We start from the raw sequence: 24,468 nt of genomic DNA, 5'->3' as shown, positions 1-24,468 counted from the left end.
CAATAATGTGCTGGGTGTTATATTTTTTTTACTTTTTTTAAATTTAAATAAATAAAACGTTTCTGGTAACCCAAAAGGCTTTTGTGTAAGGATCTTGTGTTTAGAATATATAAAAAAAGCATGTGAAATTTCTTTAATATTACTCCATGACATTTAGACATTTATTTGGCTCCATCCCACATGTCCAGCTTTCCTGTCCCAACTGGAGAAAAGTATCCCTACTGTACAACACATGTTTCCACCACCATGGATGTTTATGAGGATATGTTCAAAGTGATCTATTAAGGTTTTTTTTTTTTGCATCAAAGAATATTTTGCATGTTGAGTAAGTGTTCCCGTTGATCAAGGAATTAGGTTGAGGCCTATATCTGTTTAGGTTTGAAGTTGTACCACACTTTTCCTCTAATCTCAGATCATACATTTTTCCTCTCTTAGCATGCAACATTTTGGTTATTGTTTTCTAATTGTCAGCTGTGATGTTTGAAAACTGTGATTAAACTATGCATGCTAAACCTGTGGACTATTTAAATTATTTATGAAGACATCTGCTTAGGATGGATTTTATTTAGTAACATTGAAGTTAATGAGACTAGCACCCAATATATTTTATTTATTAAGTATTTTGTGTTTGTCTGTAATTAGATATAATACATTGGAATTTGCAAGATTATTTTGGACAACCCAGGACTGGTCCAGGACTGGTTGCTTCTAGCTTAATGACTTTTGAAAATAAACAACAGCCCCCAACAAACCTGTAAGCAAAAATGTGTTTAGAGATGGATGAGTGGATGGATGTGAATACCTTTGCAAGGTGAAAAGAATGGTTGAGAAAAGAAGATGCAAAGATGGTGCAGAGGTAAAAAACCCTTTAATGACATGCTAAACAGTGTAAATGATCCACTGGGTGCCTTGGTAGTCAAACAAATAAAAACACCCACAGGCTCTTAGCATTGTGTTAGCACAAGCAGCCACTAGCTCTACAGGAAACCCACCGAGCAATTCATTAACGCATTTAGCTGCGCAATAAGGAACAATGTTAATTCTGCAATTATAATGATTTCTTTAGTAAGGTCAAGTGTATCCCAACAGGTTTTACATCTTAATATATGAGGATATTTCAGTTTATGGTGTAAATGTTTTTGTTTTTTTTAAACTGGAACTGAATAGTTTATCATACTGATGCTATTTGAAGTGCACTGAGGACATTTCAACATTTCTTATATTAAAAGCAGCATAAGAAAGCAATACTAAAAAAAAAAAAAAAAAAAAAAAAAAACACAGCCCACAATTCAAAAAAGAAACAGTTGTTTTGATATGTTTATTTCATTAGATAAGATCAAGTTTCAGGATCCTAATAGTCTGGTGTGTTTAGGCCAGTTTGCTTTACAGAAAGCTAACTAATGATGCCTCCACTACAGTATGGATTTGCAGACTGTCTGTACATGTTTTATTGTCTTCACTTGGTTTTTTTAGCAAAACCTCAATGGATGAAACAGTACTGTACATGAGGTTTTCATCTCACTTAGCTTTTCTGCAATAATATATACTGTAATGTTCAATAATTTACTTTATTTAAGCTGTGAGTTCAATGGTTTAATAAAAAACAAAGTAGAAAAAGAGAAATTGGATTTTGAAACAATGCAATTACAACTGTAAGACATGGAAAAGGAAGATTAATGACCTGTGGTTTTCAAAACTGTTTACATTTTTAAATATTGAAGATTTTGTGTGTCCATGTACCCTAAAACCCTTACATCAACCATCAGCAGGAATGTAATTGCACATCACCTCCACCAACATCCACTGTGAAACACAGTGATGGCTGCGTTATGGTTTAGGCATCATTTCCACAGAGGAACGAAACAAACATCAACATTCTATAAAACATTTTCAGAGATTCAGATACTGCTGTTTCTTTTAACCTGAGCTAATAAGTTAAAATAAATTGGCAAATTTTAGCCTGGAAATGTACAAAGTTTGTAGGCAAACACACAAAATGAACTTTCAGCCATGATTTTAGTGAAAAGTATTTCTTAAAGGTGCTAACTGAGAAAATGTTTTTTTTTTTTTGCTGCAGAGGCCTAATTCCATGTCTTTGACACATGGGTTTAAATCCTGATTGTGTCAGTAAGGCATCCAGTGTAGAAACTTAGCCAAATCTGTGAGGAAGGTGGAATGACTTGCTGCTGCAATGACTCAATCAACTGACCAGTCCCAAAGGTAAACCACAACCTGTATGACTTTTATTAGATAGTGATGTCTTATTTTTCCAACTTCTCTTTTATCTATGACTTTGTTTTAGTTCAGTGGTTCCCAAAACTTTCCTGTTTAGCCACCCTGTGGTTTTCAGAAAGTATTTTCGTATTTTACAGTACAGAACAAACAAAATTCAATCGCAGTAAATTACAGATTGATAATAAACTAGAATCTCCTTTAAATTACAAAACTGTCACTTTTAATGATAATTATTTTAATTTTAAACATGTATTTTACTGTGTAACTGAAATCAGCATTGCTATCAATACATTTTAAATAAATGCCTCTAAAAATTGGCTATTTATTTAATTCATTTCCAGCATACCACTCCTGCAATTACATTTAGGGAACCACTGTGTTAGTCTATCAACTCTATCTAGTGCAGAATAATGTGCAGAAGAATGTGAAAAAGTTTAAGGATTTTAAATATTTGTTTGGCATCATATTTTATTATTAATTTTAAATGTATCTATAATTTATCTGATCAACAGCTGCATGAAGCTTAAGCGAAAATTAAATTTGGAAGACTCATCTGCTTCACTTGAAACACCTGCATTGTCCTTCTTTAGCTCCAGCAAATCAACTCGGGGCTGCATCTTCTCTGAAGCCAATCATCTCTCAATATCCGCTTCATTTAGCTCCTGGCCTAGCTTCTCTCTCTTGCAAGCAAAGCAAGCTTTCACCCACTTCATCGTCTCTCTCTTTCCCAAACCATTCTCAGTCTCACTCACCCTCTGCCTTATTCCACCACCAGTGTGCAGGTCCCAGGGGGGATGACTGCTGTAATCCTTTTCTAAGTTACTCATCCAAGTGTATGTTGATCCACAGCAAGGAAGTCTTCTGCCGAGCGACAAATAATTTATGTCATGAATATTTTTTTCTGCTTTTATCGGCCTCGACAGATGGCCGCTCACACGGTGCCTTGTCCTGATGGGGGCTTCTTACGGTTAAAAGGGAGTTTTTCCTCTCCTCTGTCACTACATGCATGCTCAGTGCAAGGGATTGTAGAGAGTAAATCAGCTGGTTTTCCTTAGATAGATATATGTTGAAGAATATGATTGTGTCACCTGCATAATTTAATTTAATATATTTCTAATTGCAGCTTTTCTCTGTGAGCACTCTAGGTTGAATACTATGTAACTTTATCTGTACAAAACCCAAATTTTGTTTCACATTCATCAGGCACCTTTCGATGACCAAACTAAGGATCATGAAAGCCTGTGCGATCAGACGGGTAGCTGTCCTTGCAGGGGCCAATAACTGATCTTCACAGTACAAAGCTGCGCAGCCTCTTTTCATGTCACTTTCATTGAGTGGAGGGCCACCATGTGAGCTCTATAAAGTGGCTGTGTCCATTCAAGGGTCTAAAGAGGACAAAGCTGGGCTCGCCGTGGTGCAACACAGACTCACAACCAAAATAGGAATGAAGCAAAGCGCCAAGGGAGGGCTCAAGAGAACAAGGGGCGGGGAGTGAATTATGTTAAATCCATCTGCTGAATATATTTGCCACAAACTGATCAAAAACTAGATATATGTTCGAAACCATCTCACTAGTGTAGAGAGAAAGTGACAGATGCTGAGTAGTTTTTGCTTTGAGCTTTTTTTTGTGTAGGAGAGTAAGATATCAGAATAATGCAAAACAGTATGCAGCACTTAATATGCTTGACCTTTTTGTAAAAATCATTTAAATAGATGCACTTTTATGTGCACACTATAGACTGGCATCATGGATGAAGCTGTGTGTTGCTTGTTTCCCTCTTATGATGGAGCTATGCAGTAGGATGCAGGTTTGTTTGTCTATCTATTTCGTCCAGCAGATGACTCCTCTGGTCTGCTTGTTCATTCTGTTTGGCTCTGCAGTCGCATCTTCTTTTGGTGAGTCTTGCTGGTTTATCTTTCACTTTATATCTGTAATGGCTTACATAATAATTTTCATGCAAATAATCTTTTCCTTTTTTACATTGATATTCTAATCTATCTGTATTTGAGGGAACGGGAATACAGGTTCTATGTGAAAGATTCATGAATTCTTGAATATAATTTAATAAATTACATCAAGACTTTTGAATGATTTTGTTTTGCAGCATTTTGTGAATTTTTTACATGCAGGGCAGAAATATTATTATTAATGATATTAAAACGATGCATAAGAATGAAAGTTTATTCAAGTGTCTTGCAGATGTTGCACCACATATTATTTTAAGCTGTGAAGAAATAAGCAGAAAGTATTAGTAATTAAACCCTAAAATGCCCAAAGCAAAAAACTACTCTAAAGAATGCATTATTAATCAGTAGGAGTCATTTCTTTGGTTTGCCTTTTTAAACAGAAACCATTCCTACAAAGTCACTGTACATGAATTTGTGTTTTACTATATTGTTACTATTGGCTCATCTTCTGCAAGATCTTTCCTATTGCATCTGATTGCAGAGGAGTGTCAGGCTTTAAGGGGAGGATTGGCCTAGTGGTTAGAGCTGTGTGCTTGTGCTCTGGAAAGGTTGCAAAAACCTGGTTTGATCCCCACAGACTCCACTCTGGTTTCCTGAGCAAAACCCTTAACCCCACACTGTTCCCTGGGCTACACACAATTGCAGCCCACTGCTCCCCAAGGGGGTGGGTTCAATGCAGACTGAATTTCCCTGTTGTGGGACAATAAAAGGATTTACATTTAACTTGGTTTTAATAATGGTTTGCCTTTTATGCATTGATTCATGCAATAGTTTTGCCCCTTGCTGTATATATAGACTCCATCAGCCTTTTGATCTTTTGCTTTGCCAGAAATGTTCAATTATGGAAATTGGTATTGATTTTTTCAGGTCATCTGTGTTCTGCCTGCAAATTCTTCTATTTCTGAGTTTAAAACCCATAATTCTTCAGAAATGTAATGTATTTTTCTTTTCTTTTCCCAAATCTCAACTTCCTACTAAGTGCCCTGATATCCATTCTGATAATTTCTACATAATCGTGAAACCAAACAGAAAGATGTCATCAACAACTTAAAAAAAAAAAAAAAAAATATTCAGAATTTTGCATGGTTGCTGATTCAACGATGCATCAAACACATCTTTAAAATGTTTTTCTAATGATTTCCAGGTTTGGAAGATGTTTTCTTTAGTCCCCAGGACCAGACAGTCAAAGGAGGAGAGTCGGTCTTCTTGCAGTGTGTATCTGGAGAAAGTTCCCCTCCAGCAAACATCACATGGCTTAAAGATGGACAGATTGTTACAAGAGGAAGACTATATCAGGTGGGGTAAAAAACAAAAAGAAAATTTGTTTTGAAATCCTAACATCAAATGAAAAGAAATGATAAAATATATCTTGCACTCAGTCACCAATATTTCCTATTTTAAGCTTGAAAATATTAATTTTCATGATGTTTCTGTTAATGGCTCCATAAAAACATACAAAGAAGAGAAAATATTTATCTTTTTGTTACTTGATATTTATTCCTTGTTTGGTTCTTTAATTGTTGATCTATTTTCTCCTGTTCATGCTTTCCCAAAACAGCTCATTTATCCCCATAATCCTATCAGTTTTAGGGAATTTGCCCTAAATCTTGAGCTTTTGGTAGATTGGAAAAAAAAGAAAAGAAATGCAGCACTTGATAAAATGAAGCTAGACTAATTTTATTACGATCATCTGCTTTCCTGTCAAGGGGGAATATGGAGGAGGTAAACAGAAGAAAATGTCAGGAACTTTGCACCTTATTAACGTAACACTGGAGGATGATGGGATATATATTTGTGTCACACACAACTCTTTCCTGAACATCAGCAAGAGGAGTAAACCAGCAAAACTAACTGTGGAAGGTGAGAACAACTTCTTCAATAAATGATCTAAACTTAAAACTGACAGTTCTGCAACAATTAATCATTAATGAGCAACATAACCCTTTGCTGTTAGGAATGAGGTGCAACATAACAAAGTAATTCTTTCCACTAGGGGTTCCTCAGAGCCTGAAGATCATCCAGGGCCCTGACAACATCACGGTTACTACGGGAACTGAAGTGTCCATGCAATGCACAGTCCGCGGCTTCCCTGTTCCCATGGTGCACTGGTTCAAAGACGGCTGTCTCCTGCAGAGCTGCTTGGCCTCATTCAGCCTCATGAACAATGGACAGCTGCTCATACTGAGGTCAGACCCTCCAAAGAACAGCATATTCATCTTCATTTGTTCTGACAGGCTACAGCTTTAATGGAGCAGAAGATATGTTATGCTACAGATCCTTTAGGCACTCAAAAAGCATGTATGGATACCACTTATGGACACAGATGACTCATTTTGCAACAACTGACACATTTCATTTATCTCAATAAAAATAAATTAACTTAATTTCTAACCAAGCCCTTTAAGCCTTTTCTGGGGGAGAAAAAAACTCATTCTTGCATTCCTCTAAATGTCCTCCAATCCTTTATATTGTATCTAACAGGTACTGAAATCACTTGGTTACCCAGTTTGTTATTTTCTCCCTGGATGCAAGTTCTGGAGAAGTTTTTTTAAAACCTTTCACTAGCCTCATGATTACACATTAAAAGTTCACAAAATACTAAACGAATAGAAATTATAGTATATAAATGATAAAAAATGAAAAAGCTCCCATTTCATTTGTTTTATATTATCCGTCAGCATGGTGTCAATGGTGATTCTGTTGAAAAATATTTTTTCTTAGTGTGGGATTTTCCTTCTCTACAAGGTAAAGGTTTATAAATTAAATTTTTTCTCCTAATTTTCTTTGTAAGAGCTGATATTATTGCAATAAAAGATAAAATGATTTCAAACAGACATGCACCGATCCATTTGTATTCCGATCTGATCAGTATACCTGAACATATCTGGCAATATCCGATACCGATCCGATTAGACTGTGGAATAAATGAACCATATGTCTTTTTACTTTTTACTATTATTTATTAACAAGTAGGCAGGAAAAAGAAAGAGATAGCATTTCCATGTAAAGGGCACTGGATTGGATCTCTGATATCTGATCCAGCTAATTAGTCAATAGGTATCAAATCAGTGCATCTCTAATATCAACATCATTGATGCATCTTTAAGAGACACGCCAATCATTTAAATCACTTTCCTACAGAGAAAACTTTCAACATTCATCAACACTGTACTTTTAAAACATTGTAATATTTATTTGTAAAAAATACAGAAAAATATTTGTTGGGATGTTAATGCTTGAGGCCTGTTTGTTTGAAGGTTAGAAAAGCAGCTTTCCTGTAGCTTGATGAAAAGTTAAGTTGTATTTAAAATACCCCAGTTTCTAAACTCAGTTCTAAGCTCAGCATTTTTATTTGTGTAGTGACGGATTTTATTACAGCTTTACTGTTTTATTTTTGGTGCAAATTGCAGCATTTCATACAGTTCTTTTATTCTTGTTTTATTGCATTTTTTGTTTTGTTTTGTCACAACAATTTACACTTCCTTTTATAAAAGTATCGGTAAATCATTTGCGATTTTACTTTCTGTTTCCTTTCTATTTCACTCAGAAATGTGACAGAGAAGGATGAGGGCTCATATCACTGTGTGGCATCAAACCAGGAGGAGACTGTTCAATCTCAGTCAGCTTTCCTGCTTCTATTCGGTACTTTGAACCATCTACAGTACTAACCCGTGTCTTTAAAAAACATTAATTTACCAGGAAATGTTCTGAATGATCAAAGTACAAACACTGTCAGAATTTTGAGCATTCAGTGTGTTTTCAGACATGCATTGGAGTTTTGTGCAGCAACCCACTAGCTTGACAGTAAGATCAGGAGAAAATGTCACGCTCACCTGCAGACCACCACACAGCCATCCAGAAGCTGACGTGTCCTGGTTCAAAAACAACCAGCTTCTCATTCCAACAAAGAACATGACAGTGCAGCCCAGTGGGGATCTCTTCTTTAACAGGTCTCTCTTTTAAAACAAAAACATATGCATGAATTAAAGATGATTTTTTTTGTTTATTTCTTATATGTATTTATTTAGTCCAAGTCAGTTGTATTTATTTTCCTTCAGCATCCAGGAGCAGGATGGCGGCAGCTACTTCTGCAGGGCTTCGAACCGACACCTCCAAATATTTCTCACCTCTAAAAAAGCAACTCTAACTGTTCTAGGTGTGGTATTAATGCAATCCCCATACCAGTGTGAAGATTGCCTGATGAAAATGTGTGTCTCTCTCTCTTTCTCTGTCTTCCCACAGCCCCACCTTTAGTGAAACTGTGGCCCACAGTGTTGACCGTTCCTGTGGGAGCCCCGGCAATGCTGGTGTGTGAGGTGTCCGGTCATCCTTTGCCCTCCATCAGCTGGATGAAAAGAGGCCACTCCAAACAAACTGGAGGCAAGATAGCACTGGGGTAAGTTATGTTGGTGCATATAATAAAACAGTGTAAGAAAATCCTACAATTCATAAGGAATGCCTTAATTTTGTATTTAATACTTAAAAAGATCAAATCCTATCCAACTTTATAGAAGTAGCATTTTAAAACTAACCGGACCAATATGCTTCACAAAAGTAAAAATGTATTCACCTTTAAATAGAATAGAATAGGATAGAAAATCCCTTTATTTTTCCAACAATGGGGATATTGTGGTGTTACAGCAGTTAACAGTTCAATTGTGTTGTTTTTTTTATTGCAATTGAAAGTATAAGGAAATAAATTTTCCAAGTATTTGGGAAAAGCAGCTCCTAAACAATAAAAAATTACATAATTTTCTAGTATTTTGTCACATTTCTCATAACACGGCTTAGTGTCCGCTTTGCATTCCATCCATTTTAAGCTCTCCCACTGACTACCATCAGGACGTCATGAGAGCTGTTTTCGAAACAGCTGTTCTTCTGAAGAGTGGCATTTTAGTCCAAGTGAGCATAGGCTCGTTTTACTGTGGGTAACGAAACCATCTCACCAGCTTCGGTCCATTCCTTGATGACCTCTTTAACATTTTTTCTAACATTCTTATGCATTTCTATAACCAAAACAATCTTCCCTAGGACACACAACCTCTTTCTACCTAGAATGATAGGTTGCATGGACTCTCCCGTGCTGTTTTAACACCTTCACCTTCATTGTACCTAAGGATGAGCCAGACCTGTGGAAGTCCACTCTTTACTTCTTGACATCTTGGAGAATTTCTTGAGTTTTTCATTTACCCCAATAATGGATCAACCTACCATGAACTTATAAAGACAAAACATCATTATCTGAACTTTCTCAAATTATGTGAAATCATAATCATCTCAGAATAAGTAAACTAAATAGGTAACTAAAGAAAAACTAATAAATGCACACCTATCATAAAACCTTATGCAACGTTTCAAAGGAAAATCAAACTGCTATCTCCCTTTTTTGGATAAATTTATTCCTGAATTATGCAGTGAGTAAATAAATCCCAGACATCTTACCTGATTGTGGAAAAGGCTACTGGAGTAAAAAGAAAAAAAGGCCCCTAATAGTAAAAAAAAAAAAAAAAAGCTGTTAATGCAAAATCTTCACACACCTGAAGGCACAGATGTATAGGCAGAGGGCTTAACCCAAAACGTGTCTAAAAAAAGGATTAATTGATGTTTCATTTCAGTCGGTATGACCTTCATCAAACATTCCAGACATAACATAAAACAAAAAAAAACATTTTTAAATAACTTTGAATTCTTATGCTTGTAGCCTATCCTTCTGTTTCTGCTGCGCTATAAAGAGGCTTCTGGACAAAAGCAAAATACTGCTTTGCTTCTTCCTAAAAAGATGTTGAATATTTATTGAGGTTTACTGTTGCTTGAAGACCTGAAAAAATCTAAAAAAGATTTTTAAAAATATTGGTATACTTGTTCCTATTTATAAAGTTTAAATTGCTATCATATTAGAGATAAACCTGTTTTGTTTTTCGAAAAAACAATTTTCATACCATGAATAGAACTCCGTGATCTTCCTGTGAATATTACTGACCTCTGTCAGGTGAAACTCAATAAAGTTTGAGCTCTCTAGTACCTGGATTGCTCAGTTTTACCCAGAGGGGATGTATATGCATGTAGGGCAGAGATATCTGTCGATGAAGGTCATGAATGTTACATCAATAAATCCTTGACTGGGAGCAGTACATTGAGTGAGAGCCTTTCCTTGAATTTGTGGGTTTATCCAGTCCAATTCAACTAATTTGTTAAGCACTTAAACACAACTACAACTTACCAAAGTGCTGCACAATAAAATAAAATAAAATAAAATAAAATAAAATAAATAAAACATAACAGTACAGATTAAAAAACTAAACAGCTAAAACAAAGGCAAAAATAAAATTTACACAATCAAGTCAATAAAATTGGGTAAAAGATAATTCTATTAAATTAAATTGAGTTTATTTCTATTGCTCCAATTCACAACACATGTGATCTCAAGGGACTTTACAGTTCACAAGATCATACAGTCAAATTGATTTTCTATCTATAAACGGAATAAAAGATAAAAGAAGATGCATAAATAAATAATAAGATAAAGCCCACTGTCTTACTAGGTGTTAAAAGCCAAAGCGAAAAGGTGTTTTTTTGACATGAGTTTTAAAAACAGTCAGAGAAGAGGCCTGTCTGATGTGCTGAGTAAGTTCGTGACAGAGCTTTGAAGCTGCAACAGCGACGGCGTGTTCCCCTATGACCATCTGACCTGAGAAAGCAAGTAGGTCTATAAGGATGTAGAAGCTCAGAGAGGTACGGTGGGGCAAGCCCATTCAGGGATTTAAAAGCAAATAAAATAATTTTCAAATGAATTCTAAAATGTATGGACACCGAGTGGAGTGCAATAATCCAGCCATGAGGTAAAAAAGTTTATAAGAAACTCTAAAAGATACAGTTTATTACGCAGTTTGACAGGCAGAAAAAAGTTTTATTTAGCTCGAATAGGTGATTATATACACTATTTGATACATTTTATGCCTTAGGTCATGATTCAGGTCTAAGGTGAATTATTTTCCTTATTTCCTATTATGCTTGATGTTTTCTCTTTTTTCCCCTTATGTATTTAAGAAACACATGCTGGAATGGTCAGATGTAATGACTGGACAGAAAGCAGGTTAAAAAACAGCCAAAGTCAAAGAAGGAAAACCTTAAAGCAGACTTTAAAAAAGATTAGGGAACCACTGATAAAGATCTCTAAAATGTGACAAGAACATCTAGTTTGTTAAAAAATAATTATGTCTGATTTGTTTGCTCCTTTTTTTTGTTCTTGTTGTAATAAACTAATATCCCTCTTATTCAGACAGAGAAATGCTACTCTCTACATCCAATCAGCCAGAGTCTATGATGAGGCGGTCTACGTATGCGAGGCGTCCAACATACTGGGAAAAAGCCAAAGCACAGCCATGCTGAGAGTTGCTGGTAACACCTTTTCTTACCTTCTGTCTTTTTAATGTGCATTTCTAAAAAAAAATAGGTTTTTGGATTCAAGAAAAGGCAAGAACTTGCTAATGAAGGGATAAATTAAACTAAGGGAACGTATGTCAGTCATAACAAGGTCAAATGTTGTTTTTCTGACCATTTTAAGCGATAGTGTGACGACACCACACTAAATCAATGAATCCCCAAAATGTTCAAAAACTATTTCAAGTAAACTGATCTTTTATTGAAGCAGAATATTTTCATACAGAAAAATGTAATAAAGTCAGATTTTAATTCTAGAACAATTATTTTAAATCACCAGTGTAACACTTTAAGAGTGAGGAGGATATGTTTCTAGGGTTCACAAACTTTCCATAATAATCATTAGGCAATCTTTACATGTAATCTGGGATATTAGGATACTGTAGTGATCTACTGTAAAACATCTAATCAAATAAATGCATCACCAGACACAAAATTAACCCCAGATAAGGCACCTGAAAAAAAGAAGAAAAAATTCTGTATTTTATAGGTCCTGACATCTACAAGACGATGTAGTTGATAGGGGGGATTTTCTCTTGTGCTAGTTAAAAATGGTCCGCAGGACTTTTCTCAATCTACAAGACACTAAATGGATGCATCAGCATAAAAATAAACATTAAATTTACCTAGATTTAACAAATGCCTGTATAACTGTTTCAAAGGGCTACCTTGACAGAATAGGATTTTATTATAGGTAATTGCCTAAATGATAAAAGCTTAATCTTACAGCAGCTCTAATCTGGCTTTAAGTATATCAGTATTGTTTTACTTCCCAGATTAGCAAAGATGATGATAAAGAAGCCAAATCTGCAGTGGAGGTCTTAGAAATTGCAAACAAAAAATGATTCGCTTCTCTTTTTACTTTTTGAAATGTAGAAGAATTAGAAGCCTACAAACCATCATTTCATCAATATATTTGAAGAATCCTGGCTCTACTCAGGAACCCCTTGTTTAAAAGGGAGTTAAATTATGAAGTCATCTGATTAGCTGTGGGAAGAAACTGCATGCTTCCTGAAAGTATAGCAAAGGAATAATTACAAAAAGAGGAAAGGAAGGGATCTAAAACTGAGCCCGGAGGAACCCTTCATTTAAGAGAATAGCGATTCTAAAGAAAAGGTGTATTCCTTTTAAGTATCAATACAAAATAACACTTACCTTGTTTGTACAGCATCTTCTTGTTTTTTTTTTGTAATGTGATTGGTTTCAAATGTCTTTTCCCAGTGAGTCCCATTATTGTGACCCATATAAGCAGAATGAGCATCAACATTGGGGAATCAGTGTTCCTTCCCTGCAGAGCAGTGGGGATACTACCCATCACTTACAGCTGGACCAGAACAGAATCCCAGTCTCCTGTAGGCCACTCTGAAACCATTCATGTTGATGGTGAGATTTGAAGATGCACAGGACATTTTTCCCATTCAGCCTTGATCTAATTACATTTCCACTCTGTTTGTTGCATAACTCTTATAGAAGACGGAGCACTGCATATTTCCAGAATCCAGTACTTGGATGCAGGAAAGTATACCTGTACTGCAGAGAACAGAGCTGGACGGCATCAGAGATACACAACCCTCATCGTCACAGGTCTGTTTACATAAGATTCCTCATCTCATCAAATGTTTAATGTTATCTGTGCTCAATATAAACTTGCACTGAATAAAAATCCCAAATTAAGAGCTTAAAAATAAAAAAATGACCCTCAGTTAGATGAAAGGTGTCTAGAGGGTATTGATGTCTCCAACTTTGAAGCTATACTATCAAAGGGTGTACACAGGTGTAAAACTGACCTTCCTTTAAATTCTAACTTAGTACATAAATCCTCTGGTAAACAAGTTTGATTAGATAAAGAGAGAATAGGAGACACACTTGCACCACTCCTTGGTTTTACGACAGAATTATTCCATTTAGATTAATTCTAACATTTCAGTAAATCATCCTCAGGGAAGCAAAATTACCCAAATCATAAGTTGTTTTTACAAAATGTAGCTTTTAACTTTAACCTCGCCAGCAAGTTAAATTCTTGCAGAATTTGTGCATTTAATAACATAGGAGATAAATAATAAGTCTAACTAAACCTGAGTGGTAGACATTATCAATCCGACCTGCCAGGTTATTTTATCTCAATCTTTATCTCAGTTTCTGTTTGCTGATTCTCATCTGTTCTGGTTTCCTCTCTGTTAAACTGAAGATTATCCAGCTGACAGACGGAAGCAGACTGGGTTGGTTCTGTCTGCTGTGAGTAATAAATCTGTAAAAACATGTCCTCAGCTTTGTGTGAAAATCATTGTACAGTCGGCTTATTTTGTTGATGCATTTTCTCAGTCCAGGTGCTGTGTGGTTATTGCATAGATTAGCTTTATCAGTGGTTACATTCCATCTTTTATCATCATAAAGAGCAACATTTATATATTTTTGTGTTCCTGTCTCATAATGCACTTTTGGTTAAATGATGTTTCAGCATTAGATCTGCTTTAATGAAATTCTTTTTTTTTATATTCTTTAGAGCACCAACCTTAGCAGAGATCATCTGGTTTCCCATCTGAGGAGATCTTCAGCTGAGCAGAACCTCAAAGTTCATCATGTGAATGTTTCAGCACAGCACAACATGGCAACATGTACGTACTGTCAAAAAAACAAACAGAGTTGTAAATTTTAACATTTACAACTCTGCCTACGAGTTTTGAAGGTGACAAAATATTTCTAATGATTTTTTCACATTGGATCCTGAGTTTGAAATCTATTTGCTTGGTGACAGATTCAATAAAGGGATGAACCCTCATATTTTCCTGACATAAGATGCTTCAGCTTAGATAGATAATTTTTTCTCTTCCTAATTAAAATAATCTAAAACCAAAGCTGATGGAAAGCATGGCAGGCTCTTTTTGAACCTCATCTGCTCTGACTCAAATGTTTTCTGTGGATTATTCAGTATAGATTTTTTTAAACATTCTCTTAACAGCTGCTGTGGTTAAAAATGACAAAAACAATTGTAAACAGAAATGATATATATATATTTTTTTCTCAGGGGGGATTTTTATTTATTACTATTAACTTTTTCTTCCAGTAGTTAATGAAAATGAATTTGGGGTTAATCTATTATAATTAATCATTTTGACTTTGGGATTAATTAAAAATACTTATGAATTTGGAGTTCTAAATTCAACAGAAAGAGATTAATATTTGTAGCTGTTCACCTCATTTGTCTGTGTGTTTGTTGGCTCTGGGGTAAACTGTTCACAGGGCACTACCGGTACTTCTGTTGACACATAAGAGGGTCAAAATGATTTTTGAAGGTATAAAATCTCTGCAACAAAGTAATTCCCAGCTAAACACACTCTGGATTTCTTTAAACCTTTAGAAAAATTTGTACTTTTATGAAAACTGATTAAAAGACATACTTGGGAGGGTTGGAAAATAACTTGGAGCATTGAAATAATTAACTAGTAAAAGGCAGATTGTTTTTGCATTAGTTAAAAGTTTTAACTTGTTAGCACGATTAAGACCAACAATGACTCAATTATTGATTAGTCTATTATAGAAGATTTCTTATTGCTCATGAAAAAATATATCTGATCTAATAATAAAAGAGAAACATTAACATCTTTTTCTGGAACTTTTCAGGCTCAAGGTGCAACAGCACTACCGCACCTTCAGCTTTTTCCAGATTATCCATAATGGAGCTGAAACCAGCATCAAGGCCTGGTCAGATTTCAGAGGAAATGATCCATCCCACCCAACTCTTGATCCCACAGATGCAGCCCCCCATTTTACCACCTCCTCCACATCCCAACTTCTTGTCAGGAAACCTCAACCCCCAACTTCTACAGACCACAGATTCACCTGTAAGCCATAGTTCAACAGCAGCAGCTACCAGGAAAGGTTTTGGTCCGATGCTTCATCATCAGCCCACTCAGAGACAGACTGGGACATCATCATATCAGACTCCAGTGGATCAAATAACCCATATTTTCAGTGATGTGATTGGTTCAGATACACCAGTGCCAACACAGAATTACATTTCCCAGAATAAAATGAGAGTGTCTGATTCAGTGACAGTTTCTTCAGAAGCTAAAACAGACATTTTAAAAAGGTTTTCTTTTAACCCAAGACATATCCTCTCTAAAACAGAAGTGTCTCAACAAATTTCTCCAACCAAACAAATGTATTTGCAGTATTCACCATCTCTCCAACAAACATCTCATGCTGTTCCTGAACAACCTGTCACCCAACGAACCTTTCTCCCAAAGTTTCATCTTGAGATCCCCCACATGGAATGTTCGACATCTTTAACCACCGAGTCTCAACCGTTCCAGCTTGATGATCAACCCCCAGACAGAACTTCAATCCCAGGATCATCTCAACACCAAAGCCCAGCTTTAGATCCTGAAAACTCCAGTAATACCAACTGGTCGAATCAGTTAAATGCTACACAAAAGGAACACCCACCCAACATCACAGTGGTAGCAGACAGGAGAAAGAGGAACACCTCCCAGTCCCCAATGACCATGATCAATGATCCCTTGTAAGTGAAATCAACTGTAAGGATATTTGTCCTTTCTTTATGTTTTACCGCCAAAAAACCCCCCATAATTTTAAAATGTTTTAGTTCTTCATAAAGGGTTTTTTTTTTTATTGTTTTTATATCCGTTACTGGGCATACATTCCCTTTGGGTTCTTAAATCTTTCAGCAACACCCTTAAAAATAAAATGCCTTGGGTAGGAACAAGGAATGGACAAAATTCAAATGTAAAGTATTTAAGTAAAAATTATGAAAGTTGAAAAGAAACCATTAAAGACAATAGAAGCTTTTTTTGTCATATATTATAAGAAGGGTTGACCTCCAGCAAGTATCAGATTAAGAAATCCCAGATTATATGGAATGTAGAAAATTATGGTGCTGAATTTTTTATCTCACAGGGGGACACAACAGTCGCCATCATGGCTGCCTGTGCTGGAGAAACATGACATTCCCATTGTAGTTGGTGTGGGCGTATCCCTGGCTTTTATCTTCATAACTGTTACCTTCTATTCAGTGGTCCGCAAGAACGAACCTGTTCCTCCAGGCCGAGCAGGTTAGGAACTTTTTAGAATTCTAACCAAGTGAAAAATTAAGATTTTTCTCCCAAACTATTGACTAGACAAGCTTTTTTCCCCTTTTATGAAATATCTAAATCATTCAAGTTTAAAGCCAAGACAGCTGTATGAAACTGGAACAAGAGACTAGAAGTTGTAGGAGACATTTAAAATTCAGTGTTAGTGATATGCAATAAACGCATGAAGAAAGTTTTTATTATTATCAGTTTCAGGATCCAGTCATTGCTTATGATAATTATCCTAACATTTGTATGATCTGATATTTTCTTTAAATAAATCTGCCTTTATTATCAGATAAGATAAGATTCAGAAAGCTGTTTGTAAAAAATTACTTTGTCTTTTTAAAAATCATTCTCTCTTTTAATTGTGTACTTTAAGCCAGCAAAACAAATATACCTGTCAGTGACCTAAAATACACAGATCTATGTCCTAATCAAAAATATCTTGTTTTATACAGAATTTGATAGAAATTCAGTAATTTATCTATGACTTTAAACCAAGATGTGCTATAGCTAATGTACCTAGGTCTACATAGTTTTATGTTATATTTAGAGAAATAGCTACCACTGATGCGCCTAATGAGATATCTACTAACTGGTACACTTCATATATCCTGAAACTACTGCTTTAAATATGCTGTATATTCCTGTTACAAAGTTAAACTAGGTTAGTTAACTTTTTTAAACCTACTAATATAAACCATCATTAACTAGAACTTACACGTCTTTTTTCCATCCAGTGCAAAATAAAATAGTTTTCAAAAAGGAACTTTAAAGAATAGAAAAAAAGTTGAAGGGATTAAAACTAACTACCTAACATATTGTATCAGGAGGCTAAATTAAGTCTTATTTGCATTAAGCAGAGTTACAATGGCAACTACTCTTGTTCAGCTACCGGTAAATGTTAATTTAATTAACATTTAACTGGTTAATTTAACTGGCTCCTATTTTAATACATTACCTTTAAGAAAGATATAAATAAAATTATCAAAAATATAATCTTCACCTAATGTTGACCTTTTGTATTAAAGCTAAATAACACATCCTTCACAGTTCAAAGGAACCTTGGTGTCCCAAAAAAACACGCTGATCGTCAGGCTGCAGGACATGAAAACAGGTGCATACCACGCTTCAAAACAGAAATATGCTAAAAGAACTAATGAAGATCTTTCTTTATGTTCATACCAGCTGTCTTCTTTGTTGTACAGAGCTTTTGAGGATGATGAGTGTGTCACAGTGATAGAGCAGAGCCCCAACACGTCAGATACCCGTGCACGCCCTCCAGGACCAGACCTGGTCACTGTTCAGATGGAGCCGGCTTTTGAGGAGGTTGAAGAGGTCTCCGCGCCTACTGTGGACCACTACTCAGTGACTGTAGAGACTCATCCAGAGCCTGTCGTTGACACAAAGGTCTGAAATCACACACATGAATGAATGATACCTATTTAATCTCCATTGGGTTCAGGACAGGTTTGGAAATAAAATAAAAAAATACCAGTAATTATCTTGGATATACACTACTCAAAAAAATTAAAGGAACCCTTGTAATCAGAGTACAGCATCAAGTTAATTAAACTTCTGGGCTATTGATTTAGTCAGGTAAGTAGCAGAGGGGGTTGTTAATCAGTTTCAGCTGCTTTGGTGTTAAGGAAATTAACAACAGGTGCAGTAGAGGGGCAACAAGGAGATGACCATCAAAACGGGAATGGTTTTACAGGTGAAGGCCACTGACATTTCCCCCCCCCTCACCTTTTCTGACTCTTTTTTTCACCAGTTTTGCATTTGGCTAGGGTCACTGTCACTACTGTTAGCATGAGGTGCTACCTGGACCTTACAGAGGTTGTACAGGCAGACCAACTCCTCCAGGATGGCACATCAATATGTGCCATGGCCAGAAGGTTTGTTGTGTCTCCCAGCACAATCTCAAAAGCTTTTGGGTAGATTTCAAGCAGTTACTCCAGGAGAGCTGGACAGGGCTGTAGAAGGTCTATAACCCATCAGTAAGACCGGTATCTGCTCCTTTGTGCAAGGAGGAGAAGGAGGAGCACTGCCAGAGCCCTAAGAAATGACCTCCAGCAGTCCACGGGTGTGAATGACCAAACAATCAGAAACAGACTTCAGGAGGGTGGCCTGAGGGCCCAATGTCCTCTAGTGGGCCCTGTGCTCACTGCCCGGCACCATAGAGCTCGATTGGCATTTGCCACAAATCACCGGAATTGGGAAGTCCGCCACTGGTGCCCTGTGCTTTTTGCAGATGAATGCAGGTTCACCCTGAGCACATGTGACAGATGTGAAAGGGTCTGGAGAAGCCGTGGAGAACATTATGCTGCCTGTAACATCGTTCAGCATGACCGGTTTGGTGGTGGGACAGTGATGGTCTGGGGATGCATATCCATGGAGGGAAGCACAGACCTATACAGGCTAGACAACGGCACCCTGACTGCCATCAGGTATCGGGATGAAATCCTTGCACCCATTGTCAGACTCTATGCTGGTGCAGTGGGTCCTGGGTTCCTCCTGGTGCATGACAATGCCCGGCCTCATGTGGCGAGAGTATGCAGGCAGTTCCTGGAGAATGAAGGAATTAAAACCATTGATTGCCCCCCACGCTCGCCTGACCTAAATCCAATAGAACACCTCTGGGACATTATGTTTCAATCCATCTGACGCCGCCAGGTTGCACCTCAGACTGTCCAGGACCCCAGTGATGCCCTGGTCCAGATCTGGGAGGAGATACCCCAGGACGCCATCCGTCGTCTCATTAGGAGCATGCCCCGATGTTGTCAGGCATGCATACACGCATGTGGGGGCCATACAAATGACTGAATACCATTTTAAGTTGCTGCAATGAAATTTCAGCAAAATGGACTAGCCTGCCGCATCATTTTTTCACTGTAATTTTTGGGGTGTCTTTGAATTCAGCCCTCTGTAGGTTGATAATTTTCATTTACATCAAATGATGTGTCAACCTTTTGTTGCTAACACATCACCCAGTCCATATCAGTATAAATAAACAGCATGATTTTTTCCCATTGAGATCTGATGTGTTTTCAAAGTGTTCCTTTAATTTTTTTGAGCTTTGAATTATCTTTTAACCTTTTGATCAGTGTTAGATATATTACGAATATTTAGTTTACTCTCTTTTTAGATTGACTCTACCCTGGAGGAGGATAATAGAAGCAGTTTATCTCATCCCAGCATCCGGCTGCGTTGCACCGAGGACTGGACGAGCGTCGCAGGGGAAAACCAGGGCTCATGCCAGGATGCCTTTCCTCCTCCATCCTCTTTACCCTCCCTATCCTTGCCACCTTCCCCATCTCCAATTCCCAGACGAGAAGAAGCTCTACATTCCTCTTTAACACTGCGGAGCACAGAGCCACGTGCCGCCCCCTTCCACCACAGCCTCAGTATCTCACACGGCAGCCCGCCTTTACAAGTCTCCCACCACATCTCTTTGGGGCTCACATCTGTTGCTGTTGATGTCCAGGTCTATCCAGCAGCCTCTGCTGTCACTGCAGTCAGTAGCAGCACACACATCAACCCCTTTTCGAACTCCACTTCAGTGACTGCACCATTGTTCAGTCCCTCACTATTCAACAGCCAAGAGAATGATGATCGATCAACTGTAAAGTTGCATAAAAGTAAGTAGCTGTAGAGGCCAAACTGCCAAGGACAATGTACATCCTGCAGAGGATGACATGTGAGCAAATGTATTTCGTCATTAAAAAAATGTAAATAATCAATATAATGTATTCATATTGAAAACATGTTGACATTTGATTTTATGCCTGTAGGTTAAAATGTTAAATATTGTTCAAAAAAGTTGCGTCACCCCTCAGTTTAGTTTGTGCTTAATAAGAGTTGAATAAGATTTGTTCTGCATTTCAAAAAGTTTTACAAGTTCTAAGATTTTGTTTTACAGTTTGTCTGCTTTTATCTCCTGTTTTCACCTAAAAAGCATTATATGAATCTAAAAAAACAAATTCTGGTACATTTGAAATGTAATTTCTGAAGCACCGACATGATCTTTAGAACTATTAGATGAAAACTGACACCCATGAAAATAACCTAGAGAAGGTTGCCTCTCTGATCATGTGTAAAGATGTTTTATTCTCTTAAAGGTATTACTTAGAAACAATGTTCACAAGCTGTAAATAGTTTTTGGGCTTGACAAAGCTTCTTTTGTCTTTCACCTTTATCAAGTCTAGGAGTTTTTAAAGGATTGTGAGCCGTATAGTTATAGTAATGAATTTCAATATAATTGATTACAAACTGGCATGATGCAATATGTTTTCAGATGTGCAAGATGTTGCATGCAATTGTTTAAAAAACAATTTGTGGCCCCTGACAAATTTCTTCAGCTTTTATTTTTTATAGTCATATTTTTTAGTTTAAAATCGCTGTCGTCGCAGGGGCAGCAGAGTCAGCAGAGACTCCCAGACTGCGCTGTCCCCAGACAGCTCCTCCTGCTGGGAGAAGCCTGAGGCGCTCCCAGGCCAACCGAGAGACATAGTCCATCCAACATGTCCTGGGTCGTCCCCTCGGCCTCCTACCGGTGGGACGTACCTGGAAAACCTCCTGAGGGAGGCTTCCAGGGACATTTGAAAAAGATGTCTGAGCCATCTCAGCTGATTGCTCTCAATGCAGAGAAGAAGCAACTCTACCCGTGCCTCTCCCGAATGACCAAGTTCCTCTACCCTATCTCTAAGAGAGAGCCCAGACAACATGCAGAGAATGCTCATATCAGCTGCTCGTACCCAGGACCTTGTTCTTTCAGTTATGATCCAGATGTCCTGACCATAGATGAGGGTAGGAACATAGACAGATCTGTAAAGCTTCACCTTTTCACTCAGCTATCTCTCCACCATGACAAAACGTCATCGATCTCCCGCTCCATTCTTCCCTCCCTCCTGAACAGGACCCCACGATACTTAAATCATCCACTTGAGGCTGGAACTCTCCTGCAACCTAAAGGGAACATGCCACACTTTCCGGTTGAGCCGCTGACCTTGAAAGAGGACATTGTTGGAGTTTAAGCTCATTAAACAGATATGCTTATAATTTTTTTTACATTATTAGGGGAGTGATGGCCTAGTGGTTGAAGCAAAGGGTTGCAAGTTTGAATCACAGAGCCACATGTGGTCCCTGAGCAATCCATCAGAATGTTTCTCAAGGAGATAGGATAAATGTCAAACTTTGTTCTAATGTGTAAAGTTGCAAAAACTATTGTTATTATTATTAATATTATTATCATTATTATTATTATATATTACCTGTAAAAGGATACCCAGAGTGAATACAAAATGCTGCTTAGAATTTATATGTTTTTAGGTTTAAAGGTTTACAAACAAACCTGTTAAAAACACCTCCCTCCTTGTTCAGTCGTGGCTTGTAAAAACTTACAGTTTAGTTAAGGACTAGTTCAATTAAACTTGTGAAAGAAGGTCTTACAGCCAGTACAGCTAGTACAGCCCAGCTTGCACTATCAAGCGATAATGATTAATGATTTAGACAAAAGAAACTGGGAGAACATGGAATCCATATGTGAGTTTAAAGGCAATACACCTCTGCTGATCAAAGAAAACTTAAAGCATAACAGCTCACATTGCCCCATTGGAAAAATTATTTTGTGGAATAGAAATTTTTTTTTTTAACCTTTTGAGACAGTCCTGTCTAATCGAACAAACCCAGCATTTCAATAAAGAACATCATAACGAGCATCAAACATGCTGGAGACACGTTGGGCCTTCATAGCTGTAACCTCATGTTCATTCAGGGAGAAAGATTTTTTTTAAACGTTGAATAGTGAATCCAATGAGCCGAGTTTCATTAGATAGAAAACAAAATCATTCAAAAAATACCAAACTTTTTGTTTTTATTACTTTATCAAGGATTTAATTGGAGATTAATCTAAATCTCTGTCTATGACTGGATTTAATTTCATCTCTGCATATGAGTAAGATATTTTTCTAAAGTGTGATTAGATGACGTTTTGTGAAATGGTGCCATATTAAAACACTGGAATTGACTGAAATGTTCATAAAAAAAATTGCAATGGATGACTCTTCTTTAGTCATCCAAGGAACAATTTTCAGGTTATATTTACCTAATCTAAAAAAATTATAATATAAAACATTTAAATGTGGAAAAAAATAAATAGTTAAGAAACAAATCATGAAAAAGTTATAATCAATCATTTTACACTGAGTTTTTCTGAAAAATGTCTGCCCTCCTTCAAGGCCTGGTCTTAAGAGTGTTTCCCATTCTCTCTCTTATCCTGGCGAGTTTCTCCTTTTGTTGTGTTTATTTAAGCTTTTGACCCCTTTCATAAAGCTGATTTTCCATGGAAGACCACTCCAGGAGCTAGCATGTTAAGGCTGTGATTTAATGGAGACAGTAACCGAATTAGTAAATTGTTTTAGTATGTAAATAAGTCATAAATATTTAGTTATTTTCTATAGATATTTTTGTTCACTGGGAAAAGAGATGAAAATGAGCAAGTCTTAAACCAGTTTAGGTGCAATCTAGCTTTATGTTGATCTATATGGCATATCTGTTGATAGTACAAATAAAATCTTTGAAGTGTTTTTCAAAAAGCCAAGAAAAGTATTTAATTATTTTTATCCTATTCTTTATAACAAGGTACTTGACTGTTAAAATATATTTTTGAGAACCAAAGGTGTCATTGTCAATAAACACTATCATTTCACCCAAAGCGTTGACTGAATGTTTTTTGTGTCAGGCGCCTTATGAAATAATGAAGGTTCACACCAAGGAAACAATGGATGAGCGAATACTAGGAGGCACCGGAGAGTTAACAAGCTGTTGTGTGGGTGCCTACCAGTCAAACAATTTGAGACTCAACTTACAGAGACTAAACAATAAGAAATAACCTAAATCCATAGTACAGAAATAAACCTAAACAGAAATCAGTGTAGATGCAATGCAATGACACAGAGACATTACGCAAAGCAAAAGAAATGATGAACAACTCAACGTTTGCTTCTTCCAGGGACCTTTCAGCCCATGTCAGTACGGTGGAAAGATCACCCAGGATGTTAACGCTCTATTAATACCTTTACCTGAAATCTTCAAAGTTGTTTGCTCTTGTTCTGATGCTGAGAAGCAGTTTTTGCACTAAAACATCTTCAACACATCCCTGCACGGGTAATACAATATCTGTCTAAGGGTGTGTTGATTTAATTTAAATCTTCATAAGTAAAATTGTCATTGGGCATTACCAAATTTTTTTCTAGGAATAATATTACTTTTATCCATTTCAGAAAAGTTTAAATGACATAATACAAATTATATGAAAATGAACAAAAGAAAAGCAGACATTGCTGTTCAACCAACCCTCAGCAGAATCATTTAAAAAAAAAATATTTTATTTTTACTTTTAATTATTAGTCAGATAGTAACTGTCTAACCTAACAAATTAAATATTGCCGTTTTATCTTTTATCGGAGAGCAGTGCGGGGATTAAGGGTCTTGCTCAGGGACCCATAGGGGCAGTCCATGGGAGTGGGGCTTGAACTCAGAACCTCTGTGATCCAAGCTAAATGCCCTAACTACTAGGCCACCTGTCACATGCTTGTCAGGAGGCCAAGCACCATTCCCAGAAGGATTGAATGAGATAGGAGGATCAGAACCGGCCTTCGATGGAGTACTGCTTGGAAGTAATTTGTGGGAACCAGGTAGCATCTATGATTGAGCTGAGGTAAGCTGGAAT

The 24,468-nt window shown here is 36.8% G+C and overlaps 1 protein-coding gene across 1 annotated transcript; it reads left to right on the top strand.

Moving 5' to 3' along the window:
* Positions 1 to 3,526: 3,526 nt before the first annotated feature.
* On the top strand, positions 3,527 to 22,371 carry LOC119793375. The gene is made up of 18 exons (XM_038300538.1): positions 3,527 to 4,131; positions 5,348 to 5,499; positions 5,910 to 6,063; positions 6,197 to 6,389; positions 7,751 to 7,845; positions 7,967 to 8,153; positions 8,262 to 8,359; positions 8,446 to 8,599; positions 11,483 to 11,601; positions 12,865 to 13,026; positions 13,114 to 13,227; positions 13,832 to 13,878; positions 14,147 to 14,258; positions 15,265 to 16,165; positions 16,561 to 16,715; positions 17,790 to 17,853; positions 17,945 to 18,146; positions 19,885 to 22,371. The coding sequence occupies exons 1-18, from the start codon at positions 3,987 to 3,989 to the stop codon at positions 20,383 to 20,385; spliced, it is 3,555 nt and encodes a 1,184-aa protein (XP_038156466.1). The 5' UTR covers positions 3,527 to 3,986; the 3' UTR covers positions 20,386 to 22,371.
* Positions 22,372 to 24,468: the final 2,097 nt, after the last annotated feature.

The sequence above is a fragment of the Cyprinodon tularosa genome, unplaced genomic scaffold, assembly GCF_016077235.1.
Source record: "Cyprinodon tularosa strain WSP-4 unplaced genomic scaffold, ASM1607723v1 ctg112, whole genome shotgun sequence".
Classification (NCBI taxonomy): Eukaryota; Metazoa; Chordata; class Actinopteri; order Cyprinodontiformes; family Cyprinodontidae; genus Cyprinodon; species Cyprinodon tularosa.
The sequence above is the reverse complement of the archived record's forward strand: the minus strand, read 5'-3'. Positions and strand labels throughout refer to the sequence as shown.

What these genes read in the sequence shown, in the direction of transcription:
- LOC119793375 (XM_038300538.1), top strand. Translation starts at nt 3,987, where the DNA reads ATGAAGCTGTGTGTTGCTTGTTTCCCTCTTATGATGGAGCTATGCAGT. An exon ending in AGCTTTCCTGCTTCTATTCG is followed by an intron (nt 7,846 to 7,966) that starts GTACTTTGAACC and finishes GTGTGTTTTCAG; the next exon opens with ACATGCATTGGAGTTTTGTG. An exon ending in ACCATGATCAATGATCCCTT is followed by an intron (nt 16,166 to 16,560) that starts GTAAGTGAAATC and finishes TTTATCTCACAG; the next exon opens with GGGGACACAACAGTCGCCAT.